The sequence below is a fragment of the Porites lutea genome, chromosome 7, assembly GCF_958299795.1.
Source record: "Porites lutea chromosome 7, jaPorLute2.1, whole genome shotgun sequence".
NCBI lineage: Eukaryota > Metazoa > Cnidaria > Anthozoa > Scleractinia > Poritidae > Porites > Porites lutea.
In genome coordinates this window covers 23,814,319-23,826,817 of record NC_133207.1, presented here as the reverse complement: position 1 = coordinate 23,826,817, position 12,499 = coordinate 23,814,319, and the positions used below count along the sequence as shown (strand labels likewise).

The following is a 12,499-nucleotide window of genomic DNA, read 5'->3' as shown; positions in this document are numbered from 1 at the left end:
ACACGGCCACCGACCAGGGCCCCGTTTCTCGAAAGGCTCGAATCGAAAGTCCCAAATTTATGGGAACAAAGAAAACTTTTTCTATAAGAAAAGAGTCCAATTCCCACATGATTTGTTTGGAACACCAATATGGCCGCCGTGACGTCATGTGAAAACGATCTATATTAGAATTCATGATAAATACCGGCAGGGTTACTTTCAGTTTTTTTTTTCTTTCATTGTATTTTCACCCTTTGCATTGGTTTGCGTCCCTTTATCTCTCTGCTGACCTCTTTTAGCTTCTGTTAATCCTGCCGAAGTTGCGCACAGGTCATTTGTAAAATTTACTAATCTTATAAGCAAACTTAATATCCTCGAAAAATCAACTGCGAATATTCAACGTACAGATTTATATTTGGTCTCTTTTTAAAGCTCAGGAAGTCTACTTTTCAGGAAATAAAAAGATTAATGATGCGCCGATGAAGCCTTCCAAATTATTTTGCTTCAAAGAGACAAGGCGTTATTATTTTTTCTTAGCGACAGGAATTAAAATATCCCAGCGGGCAAATGCGACAGCTATACGAGTTTGATGCAAATGAATCCATCCGACGATTGATTGAAGACGGGATGAGCAGGGCACTCACAAACACACACACGGCTCGTGGAATTCTGTTCTATATCACGTGTTCGTTAGTAAAGAATGCATTCTCTGTTCTGCATTACGTCATAAAGGTTACCTTACACTACCTTATACGTTACATCGATTCGGGATTCATTCTCCTTGGAACTTTCGCCCACGGTTTTTCAGGCTGCCGCCTCGCAGCCTCGCGTTTTGTCGCGTCGAGGCTGCTCGTTGGCAATTATGTTCAAATATTAAATGTTGTCTTCAAAATGTCAATAAGAATTCAATTTATATTTATTACAACAACTGGTCACACTTTTCCTGCCAAAAACTGCTGTTCCTTTTTTTTAAAGCAAAATTATGTTCACTGAACAGACTTGTGACACATGAGTGCAGGCAGAATATTGTTTCTGTGAAATTTCTATTCCTCAGTACAGGCCTTATTAGAATTCACCATAAATTAAAATATATTATATATTTTTCTTTTTCTAGATAGACACCTGAAAATATGACACGGTTTCAAGAGTTGCTGCTAAATGTATCATTATTTCTTAGTATGGTGACGTTAATAAAGGCAAGAAATACGGTCTATAAATGTCAAGATTCATCACCGAAGGCTTCTTGTAGACAAGAGTGCTATGGAGACTGCAAAGTGTCGTGCGGACAAGCTGATCCTCAATTTAAGTCATGTGAACAAAAATGCCTAGATCATAGGCCGTGCGATTTGAAATGCGTTACCAAGGAGACCTGTCACCAGGACTGTGAATCGCTGCAAACTTGTGGATCAGTATTTTGCAAAACAGCCAACTGCACTCAAAGCTGTGATGAAGGAATGTGCAACATGAGTTGTAGAGCGACTTCTCGCTGTAAACAGCGGTGTAATGCAGGATCGTGTCACCTTAAATGTGCCAAAACTAGTGAGAGATGTGAACAGGTGAGTATGGGAGCACTTTAGTATAAAATAGTGAGAAAATGTGTCTTTCAAAAAAAGACGACGCCTCATTTTTTTTCGCCAGGGCTATTGGGTTTTTGCTAAAACGTCGCTTTGTTGACCACCTGATCAAAAGAAACAAGACATGAGGTGTAAATTAGTCAATGAGTCTTTAGTTACCCAGTCCTAACCTGGTCCTAACCTTACCCAGTAACCCTAACCTCAAACCATAACCCCAGCTTACCTAATAACTTGACTCACAACCGGCATTGACTCCTAGGAGTCACAAAATAAGCTGTTTTCTCAAAAGAAACGTCAGGCTCTGGATAATAAAGTGACTTTTTACTCAGACTTGTGCACAGCATGTGTTGAGGAAAGGAAACCGTGAAGTGGTTATTTCATCAATGGGACAGAACACACAAAAGGCCCTAAGACATTGATTTGGATTAGACAAAAATTATGGCAGGTGACACACACGAACACCAAGCCAAGGTTTAAGCGGCGGTCGGACAAGTATCTTACGCATGCGCACTTCCATATCGACCAAGCTGAGGAGTGTTTCTAATGAGTGTTTTCTTATGTTGGCAAAAGTAGAGGCAGAGAGGGGAAGTGTACTTTTTTCCCATTCTCCTACTTTTGCCATTTATTCCAGCCAGGAGACCATTATCTGACCTGTGACAGGAGCACTGAGACGGGAAGGAGAAGGACGATCCCTAATCCGTTTTCTCGGTGGTCTCTTGGTGTTGCGGACGAGCTTAATCACCAATTAACGTATACACAATATTGAAAAGACACTGAGCAGTACCTACACCACAACACAAAAGCAAACCAGCAATGGTTTCCGCAACATCAAGAAACATCCCTTTTCTCCTACCTTATCTTCGATCCTCCTAATGACTTCCTTCTCCTCCTTTCTCTTCATCTCTCCTCAGGGGCGGATCCAGGATTTTTTTTAGGAGGGGGTGCACTCGTCTCTTGATCTACTTCAACACCAATAAACCACATAGTTTTTTTTTGCAGAATACCAGTTGTATTAGAAAACCACAGGTCATCTCAGGGGGGGGTGCCCACCTCCTGCACCCTCCCCCTAGATCCGCCCCTGCTCCTCTTTCTCTCCTACTTTGAGAGAAACTATCATCTAACCTGTGACCGGAGTGCAAATACAGAAAGAGAAAATGTGCTCAAGAAATCTAGTCCCCTGCCTCCTTACTGTAACCTACCAACTCCCCCAACTCCTTCCTCTATTTATACTGAAATGACCCTATATTGTTTACGCAACGTTATAGTCATGCTGGGAAGGCAGCTGCCCAACATTCTGCAGTGCTAAGCGTTCATGTGTTCAGAACTGTGACGATGGCGAATGTCCAATGACATGTACCACAGACGATTGCATTCAGTCCTGTACAGGCGGAAAGTGCAGAATGAAATGCAGAACCAAGAACAGTTGTGAGCAGCGGTGTTCATCGCTCCGCAGAATCTGTCCATTGGTTGAATGTCATAGTAAAGAAAAATCATGCACACAGGTGAGCCTTTCACTTCCTTTACAAATCAAACTTAAAAGGGTGGAAGACGAGTTTTATCCCCTTAACACCCTTCTCACCAGAAACAGAATATTCATTACGGGGGGGGGGGGGGGGGGTACTCCCTATAATGGCTTATACGGGGAGGCTCCGCCCGAAAGGAGTATCTTTTTCAGGCTTCAGGTATATAAAAGGGTAGGGACTTTACTCGTTGAGGTATACGAAAGGGCAGGGAAATCTGTCGTGCCGGTCTGTGAAAGGGCCCAAAGGGCTAACAGATGAATTTTGTGGCTTTTTAATGTCGAGAAAACGTTCTATTTTTGTGATTGATTCTTACCAAGAGAGGATAAATGGGACAGAGAAGAGATCCTCCATACACAGCCTATTCCATAGGTAATTCGTCTTGAGTTATTTTTAAGACCACAGGTCCCAAGGGGGATTAGACAACAGCCAATCACATAGTGCGAATGTGTTCTGCGCGATGACCCACGCTCAGAGCCACGCGTCCTTCGCGAATTGACGCTGAAAAAAATGGCGGAAGACGGGGAGAGCGATATTGCTATTCGTTTTGTCGAAGAAAACGACTAAAGAGAGATTTCTACTAAAGCGGTGTCAGCGAAATGGAAATAAACAAGAATCGCCCTTCCTCTCTTGTATAGAGCTATCAGTACAGCAGGAAATCCTTAACACACTGAATATTCTCTCAGGATCATTTGTAATTTACAATTTGAAGAGAGCAATTTCAGGTTTGATATTTATTCTTTTATTAGTCTTTTATTATTCAACAAAAATAACACTTGGCGTCCCACTTGCTTAATCAATAAACTGGCGAAATTTCTCATTTTATTAAAGCACTGAGGTTATGACAACTTCGAGTTAAACTGATCTCACTGGTTGTCAAAGAGTCCAGCGATTCCCTTTTCCCAGGTAAGCGCCGACTCATTTCGCTTCAACACGAGGAGCCGCAAGAGGTGATATTTTTGCACGGCATCTGGCGGCACATCAAAGAATTTGGAATTGAAGGGCAAATTCCTAGAATATCTTTGCCAGTTAAGCTAGAGAAAAGGTGTTAAAAAACCTCAGGATCCTAAACAACACGTCAATCAAAATATCACTTGGACCTTTTCGCTAATGAAGAGCTATCACGCGGCTAAGCTTTGAATTAGACATATATTGAAATAGGAACTCGTGTCAATAAAGTATCAGAAGTGAGTGGGAATCGCTCCTGGTTAAAAAACTGGTTCACAGGGATATGCATCTCTTCTAGTTAGGAGAAAGGAATGAGAGCTGCTTTTCATTCTACCCACGAGGTTACAGAGAGCCAAATGCAGTGATTATTATTAATGTAACCATCAGGTATGTTCTACCCACGAGGTTACAAAGAGAAAGTGCAATGATTATTATTAACGTAACCTTCAGGTATGTTCTACCCACGAGGTTACAGAGAGCAAATGCAGTGATTATTATTAATGTAACCATCAGGTATATTCTACCCACGAGGTTACAAAGAGAAAATGCAATGATTATTATCAACGTAACCTTCAGGTATGTTCTACCCACGAGGTTACAGAGAGCAAATGCAGTGACAATTATTAGATTTTAGTGCAACTATCAGGTTTAGTTCCTCCATTAAAAGAGTTTTTTGCTAGGTTTGGCTTTCATGAGTTTCAAGGTGCAAGAAATTATCAGTATAATTATAGCACACAAACATTGTTATCTAATTTTTCGCACGTAGCCGGAATAAGCCAAGAAATGAAGCATATATAACGAAAAATCGTCCTCAGATGATCTCCATATTAAGTAAATTATACTAAACGTTGCGAAATAAATTATTATTGTTTGTATCCGTCTTATCCATCGTAAAAGCGATGAGTCATCGCATGACATTCGGTATATACTCACGGGTTTCACGAGTTGTATGGACTATTTTTCGCCGAGAAACAATTTTAAACTTCAATTCTTACCTTACAGTAGTCCGTTCTTTTACCTTGCAGTCGATAACAAATCTGTTAAAGGCGAACAAAGCGATTCCGGCACTCTTCTTTATGATGAGTAGCAATTAAGCCGCAGGAACTGAAGCCGCTTGACTGAAGTAAAATCCACCGATATGCACAGCATTCTCACTACAAATATAAACAAACGTCGCGGGGAAAAAAAGACGAGGAGGAAAAAATACCAGATCTTCGCCTCGGTAATGTATTCCAGCTACCATGCCGGCGTATCTCCAGAAGGTGGACTCGAAGTGGGACAAACCTTGTGATATTTTGCGCGCAAACTAATTTATTCTGGCGCGAAATGAAGATTAACAATATGTATACTGAAATCTAATCCACGACAAGAAGATTTTCGCACTGTAGCGCGACATATTAAATGCCTATTTTTACAAGTACGCGGAGAAAGTGGTCCTCTAGTTTAACTTTTTTAAGATGAATTTACTTCACAAAAGCAAAATGAAATATTTTATCTCTATGTTGTTTACGTGCCTGATCAGAAGGCAGAAGTAAATTCATCATACAGACCCCATCAATATGAAATTACACGAATGAAGCGGAATAAGTTTGGGACGGTTTAGTTTCTACTCAGCAGCTTCTTTGCTTTTATAACAAAAATTTAATGTTGCAGTCTGTTTTAAACGTTGGCATATCATCGCGCACAGTCACTGAATGAAAACAACAGTCACGCTCACGTTCTTCGAAACCGACCAGACGCGCGCGACCTGCCACTGTTATGGTAAGCAATTATCCTGAAGGTGTTAATGTTCCCGTGACAGTCTTCGCACTGAAGGTGTAAATGGCAAACCGAACGGTCGCTTTGATCATCAGAAAGACCTGTCAACTTTGATGAATTAACTGATTAAATTACGGGACAGAAATTTTACTGCTTGCGGCTCCTCGTGATTCAGAAATGTTCTCGATCTCTTTACGCTTTCATTGCCTTTTGCCCAACATGTTTTGCACGGCGTTTAGTCATGCGAAACCTCCACGAAACATCCACGCAACGTGCGAGGTAACTTTTCTTCCCGATTCTAAAAATAACTCGAGACGAATTACCTGTGGAGCACGGTGTGTATGGGGATGCCTTCTCTGTCCCCTTTATCCTCTCTTAGCTTGCTCTTACTTAAACGACAGTGCATTTACAGCATTTAAAAGAGATGCAAAGTTCTAGACAACTTAAGGTATGTGAAAGGGGGTACCATTTGCCAATAGAAGGTATACGAAAGGGGTACCGTTTTCGTGAAAAATCGTATACATGTATAGAAGGGTAAGGGGTTGGACCTCGGGGCGGAGCCCCCCTGTATAAAAATTTGTTGAGTACCCCCGGGATTAATTATTACTCCTAGATTGAGGATGGTTGTTTACCATTTACTTGGACAAACCGGTTGGTTCACGGTTTGGGTAAATGGTAAGAAAAATTCAGGATTGGTAAATCTCACTCCGGACTCCCGTTTCAATTTGTACAAATCAGTTTCATTTTCCGTAAAAAGGCCCCTGAAGCCTGAACCTGGTGTCAAAGATGGCTTTGATCGATCGAAGAAATGCAACACGAATTACCGTTGGAAAATTCTGCTCAGGAAAACGGGATTACCTTATCAAACGGTCCGTTGCTCCCGAAAATGTTTCACTGAAGCGACCTATATTTTTTGTATGTTTTCCATTAAGCAGGACGGGGCCGAGAAGATGTTAATCCGCGCTAAAGAACAGGGCAACCAGCACTGCAAGGGTGGAGGCTGCCATCAAAACTGTACATCAGAATTTAGATGTTATCAAAACTGCAAGGGGCGATGCCCTCAACATTGCACAACAGGTGAGAGATGTGAGCAGTGGTGCTCCATCGACGGAAAATGTCATCAGTCCTGTACCTCCAATTCCTGCGTACAACGCTGTGACAAGGGTGGAAACTGTAACATGACCTGCAAAGCCAGGGATCGTTGCGTACAGGTACTAAATAATAATAATAATTATAATAATGGTCTTTATTTCCATATCCTATGTTACAACTGTCATGAATACCGTGATACATAATAAAATATATAAACTAATCATAGAATCCTAACTATACTGTACTAAGATTGTGTTTAAATATTAATCTATTTACAAAGGCAGACATGAAACGCTCAGTATTAATTTAAGGACGGGCACATTGTTTTTTTTACAAAGATTACAGGAACAGACTTTCTTTGAAGGAATAATATGGAACTAGCGGGTGATTGTCTATAGAGGTTACTTTCTTAAAAATGTCACAGTCCTGCTTCTTTAATAGATCCTTAATTGAAACGCCCGGGTAAGAAATAAAACAGCGCTTATAACATCTATCTAAATAAGTCTCGTGATTGGATTGTTCAGATGCACAGACTACAGAAATGAGAAGTTGTCTGTGGGCACACAATTTGACTAGTTAAACCAGGGAAGGCAGACCTGCGCAGCGTCAGATCCTGGATTGGATCGATTTGGACGAAGAGCAACTTCAGCAACCTCGTTCCTTGGGCGGGGAGTGAATGAGGTTGGGCGAAGAAATGGAATACTAATTTGGATTGATCAGTGCTCTTTATTAGATCTAATAACGTTAACATCAACGGGATCATCCCTAGCCGAGGGTCTTAATGGGGTTAACCGATAGGCGTAAAACGACCAAAAATTTAGTCGATAGCCATAAAAATTGAAAAATTGTAACCGTTAGCCATAATTCGGATAAAAAGGGTTAACCGTAAAAAAAAAACATTTGCTCCCCAGATTTAAATATAAGGAAGGTGCCAAACTCACGTATGACCAGTTGCGTTTCTTATTCGCGGCTACTGTGACTTGACCGCACGTTCGCGTGTCTGCTTTTGCTTTTTCACGAAGGTTCTTTTTAAATGAACTGAATTTCATCAAGAGATGATCCGAAGACCTTTATTTTGCTTCAAAGATACAAAAAAATACAGGCTTATTAATATCGAACTCTTTGAAACAAAAGAAATTAATTACTAACGTTTTTGTTAACCGTAAGTAAAAAACACTAACCGATAGCAGTAAAAACGCCAAAATTTTAGCCGATAACCGTAAAAGCCACTACCCCATTGAGACCCTCCTAGCCTGTATAGCAAGCTTTTCCAATCGAGTTATGGCGCAAAAGTTCCTTTTTTTTTTTTCCTCTCGTCCCAACTTTTCTCGAGGAACTCGCTCGGAAACGCTTGCTACTCAGGCTAGATCATCCCTCACTGCTTCTGCTGTTTTAGCGAGCAAAGAGATTCCGACTGCAGTCCCGTATCCAGGGTCTAAATAGAGCTGAAAGAGTGAGAAAGCTTGAATAAGGACTGAGAAAGAAAAAAAGAAACAGGGAAGGGGCAGGGTTTCATTTTGTAATACGAGCTGGGAATCAGAAGAAATCTGGAATCAGATCGAGAGAATGCCAATACTGGCAATGCTCTCATTCTGATTTAATTTTGACTTCAAAAATATTTTAGAATGTAGAATTCGGATTTAATTCTCACAGTTAAATTGTCTAACGCTTTTCGCTAATGTCGGAAACGTCTTAAACTTGATTTCGCAGCAATGCTCTAAAGGAGGCTGTCATGGAGTTTGTGACTCTCGTTCGTGTCTGCAGCTCTGTGATGCCGGTAATTGCACCATGGAATGCAATGGAATACAATGCCAGCAGAACTGCACGGGTGGAGGCTGTAACCTTACATGTCCTGATGGAGTATTGTGCAAACTACACTGTGGAGCTCATCAAAACTGTACTATCACAAGAAAAGTGAAGCCAAGAAAATTTGACCACGTGACTGCAACAGTACATCACCGACATCAGACGAACATGGAATCCATCTCAACAAAACAACGACCAACAATGGCTGCAGCTTTGATCCCTGTAGGACTCTCTTTATGGTTGTCACGACCGTCATTTTTTTGTCCTCTTAGCTTGATTAATGCAAATCAGTAAATCGCGGAGTTCTTTAACGCATCTTTCAAAACAATTTGTGCGAGAAACTGTGGGTCAACAACTTTACTTTTAATTTTATTGGCTTTGTTCATGTTGTCTCCCATAGTCACGACTTGCAGGAAGTGTACAACACTCCAGTCGAAGTCCTTTCCGACAGGATGGGCCAGTTCGAGTTGAAAATATGTTGTTTTGTTCAGGCTTGACTGTCACTGAGACAAATGTAAGAGCAAGTTGCACACGTGTGCCGAATACGAACCCACGACTTGGCAAGTACCTAACGCATGCGCACAGCCGTATCACCAAGGTCGTGACAGCCATGAAAAGTTGTTCACCCTTATTAGGGCTTAGGTGTTCAAAGGCCCTCTCCTGCCAAGGGCTAGTACAAAGCGCTCCTTTAAGCCCAGCTCAACACAACACGTACGGGTGCTGTTGGCTGGAAACTGCACGGCAGTTCTCCCACGGCATGCGCCGGGAAGGCGGATCAGCATTTTTGCCGATCTGTGCGCTAGTAAATCAAGTAAGACAAACTGGCCAGGAGGTGGGTTGGTGTACGTGTGTCACCTACTTTTAAGCTTGTCTTGTCTGTCACTGAATGCTTGCAGTAATGTGCAAGAAGACCTGCTTCATACAACAGCTCCTTCTTAGGCGCCTTAAAGTCTAGGTGTGTAGCACTGGTGCAATAGCACTCAAGCCTTTCGATGGGCCGTCGTTGGTGCTATGAGGTGGGGCCTACTGTGTTGCAGCTCATATGGATATAAACTGGGATATAGCCTCTCGCTCGGACGTTTTATAGGGCTTCGTCACGCGTGGCGAAGCCATAAGTGCCTCTGCGAAGGAAGCAGCAAAAAAATACTAAGCGGACATATGATACACATTCCATGATTCTTGACACTGCAAGTATCGTGGAAATCAACTCCCACCCGTTATTGGCCTATTAGCATTAGCTTCTGGGAATGTTTCAGCTTGTGAGTGGCCTGCAATTCAATGTATTTGAAGACCTCTAGACGCCCACAGCATTTTTCTCGAAATTGGTCTTATACTTACCCATCGTTTAAACTTTTTTATACATCATTAACGTTGCTGTTTTTATAGTAAAACTGTTTCGAACTTTAATTTCACATTATTAACCCCTTGGCGACGGATCTAGTGGATCTGGTCAATCGTTTCCTATCTGGAACGATGGAAACTATTTATCTCTGAACCATTTATCAAGCTCCATATTTTAAGTGATTACTTGATAAGCGGCGAATTCAGGAAGGATAGATCTTTTTCACAGATACCTTATCTTGGAAATTCTGGTCAATCCTGCCAATTTTACACACAACGTAAAAACATTTTTTGGAGAAAATCCTCAACCAATTTCGCTATTCATTAACTACTCGTTTACCGCACAAAACTTTATACTATCCTGGAAAGTAATATTAATTAATAAGATGAGAGTGTCCCTAACCTCCTAGGTCCACGTTGCTCGACCCCACTTAGAAAAATAATCTGAAATTCTTGTCTAGAACAGTCTGATGTCCGATTTACGTAATTATGTAGAAGCTAAAGTTATATAACAATTATTCACCGAAGTGGAGGTGGCACGTAGTGGCTAATATTTACCGAGGCCGCGTATTTACTAGCCACCGACACTGAGGTGAATAATTGTTTTAGTATATACTAAAACAGTGAGATAATTGAGCACAAAAATGATGATTTTTAACTCATTTACTGTTGCCAACGATTAAAATTTTGGCGCGCGATGACCGAACGGCCGCGGTCGTCGCTTTTTCCTGGCGAAAAATAAAACTTTTGAAGGCGTTTGTCTAGCTCTTACGCGGAAGTTTCTTCAAAAAGTGTTGTGAATTCTTTTTGTATTTAAAATCATTCTGTAAAAAAGATTATTAAATTTAGTTTAAAACTTATTTATGAACAAGTCAACTAAATAAGGTAACGCAAGACTTAAGCTTAATTTGCATTTGTAAACAAAAACTTTTTCACCGGTTTATCAATAAATTCAAGTCAAAAAGACAAAGCTTGACCTGTTTGAACTTCCAACCGAACTTCGTTACCTTCTTCATGTATTTTGGGAATAGCTTGATTGATTGGTTGTGAAATTTCTTAGTTTGTTACGGCAGCAAACCGAGAAGGCATGAGCATTTTGCTCGCAACTTACGCGAGTTTGGCGTCGCTCGCTCGGAGGAACTGGAGGTGAATCAGTGAACAGTGCAGGATATTCACTAGTTTTCAGCTTCGTTCCAGACCAGGGGGGGGTAAGCTACTTCCCATACATTCTCTTAAATGAAATCCAAACGATGTTCTCACAACTTGCAAAGCGATCAGCAAAGGTCTTGCCAGCGGATTTGTGTAGTGATCATGCGCATTACGTCAAAATCCATAGATCAACGGTCTTGAGAAGAAACAAAAACATGGCGATCGAAGGCGGGACTGTTTCTCACGATTATATTTTGGTAATTCGCAAATTTATTGATTTTATGTCGCTTCTCAGACATAGTGTGTGGTTTTCTTTTTCTGTTAAACAATTTCCCTCTGCAGAGTTTGGAATATGCAACATATAGCTCGATCCGTACAGCTGATAAGAACCGCCGAAGAGCTAGAGTTGAGCTATCAAGCAGTGTTTTGCTGCAAACCTTAGGAAAGTTAAAGTCGCTTCAAGGTACAGAGCTTTCAGTAGTAGTTGTGATTTGTTTATTAGGATCGTTTTGAATTTTAACTTTGGATTCAAGGTGTTGACTGATCGTAATAAACGAAATGATGAAGTGTGAATGTTTATTCAGTTATGATTGTAGAGCTGTAAATTTATAAAGCTCTCTGAATTACTTGCTTCCGATAAATTTGACACTTTCTCCAGTAATCTTTATCAGCATCAAGTTATCCTTACCCGGCAAAAACGATGTAACCTATAAATCGATCGAGCGCATTGTTGGATCTAACACGGTTTCCCCCGCAATTTCAGTACCGAAAGACAAATACGATATGAAAGAAAAACAAAGATGCATGATATTATTTTTTTTCAATTTTTTATTTTTTCAGTAAGCATTTCTGATTTCCTCTGCCGGTCGCTTCTTGCTTCTAAAAAGTCTAAAACAGGTCTAAAAATTTTTACTGTGGGAAAAGTACTGCAATTTTCCGCTGACCACCACGCGCGGTGACCGCTTTGCAAGTTGTGAGAACATCGTTTCTCGGTCCCAGACCTCGTCTCTTCCCCCCCCCCTGTTCCAGACCTTTTGTTTGACTGCTCGCGTACTTGAATACGCAAAAATACGGACTGTTCTGCAGTCTAGATATTCACTGATTGAGTAGCCAATCAAATCGCGCGAAAAACACTATCCACTGTTTTAGCATATACTAAACTAATTTATTATCTTTAGGATTTAGAATATTGATTTTCTAATATATCAAGCGCGTTCTTATGTTCCAGTGTAAACTTATTTCTAGCAAATTATTATCCTTATATTCAAAACATGTAAATAGCAAAATTAGGTCCTCCAGTGCAAAGTGCTTTTGATCACATGTAAATTAAGC

General features: G+C 40.8%; 1 protein-coding gene across 1 annotated transcript in view; it reads left to right on the top strand.

Moving 5' to 3' along the window:
• The window catches only part of LOC140944644 (uncharacterized), a 22,726-nt gene extending 13,755 nt beyond the window's left edge, over positions 1-8,971 (top strand). Inside the window, exons 2-5 of the mRNA XM_073393764.1 lie at positions 1,094-1,535; positions 2,819-3,055; positions 6,712-6,990; positions 8,582-8,971. Of these exons, the coding sequence (XP_073249865.1) occupies positions 1,110-1,535; positions 2,819-3,055; positions 6,712-6,990; positions 8,582-8,971 (1,332 nt within the window). The 5' untranslated portion in view covers positions 1,094-1,109. The remainder of the gene's footprint in view (positions 1-1,093; positions 1,536-2,818; positions 3,056-6,711; positions 6,991-8,581) is intronic.
• Positions 8,972-12,499: the final 3,528 nt, after the last annotated feature.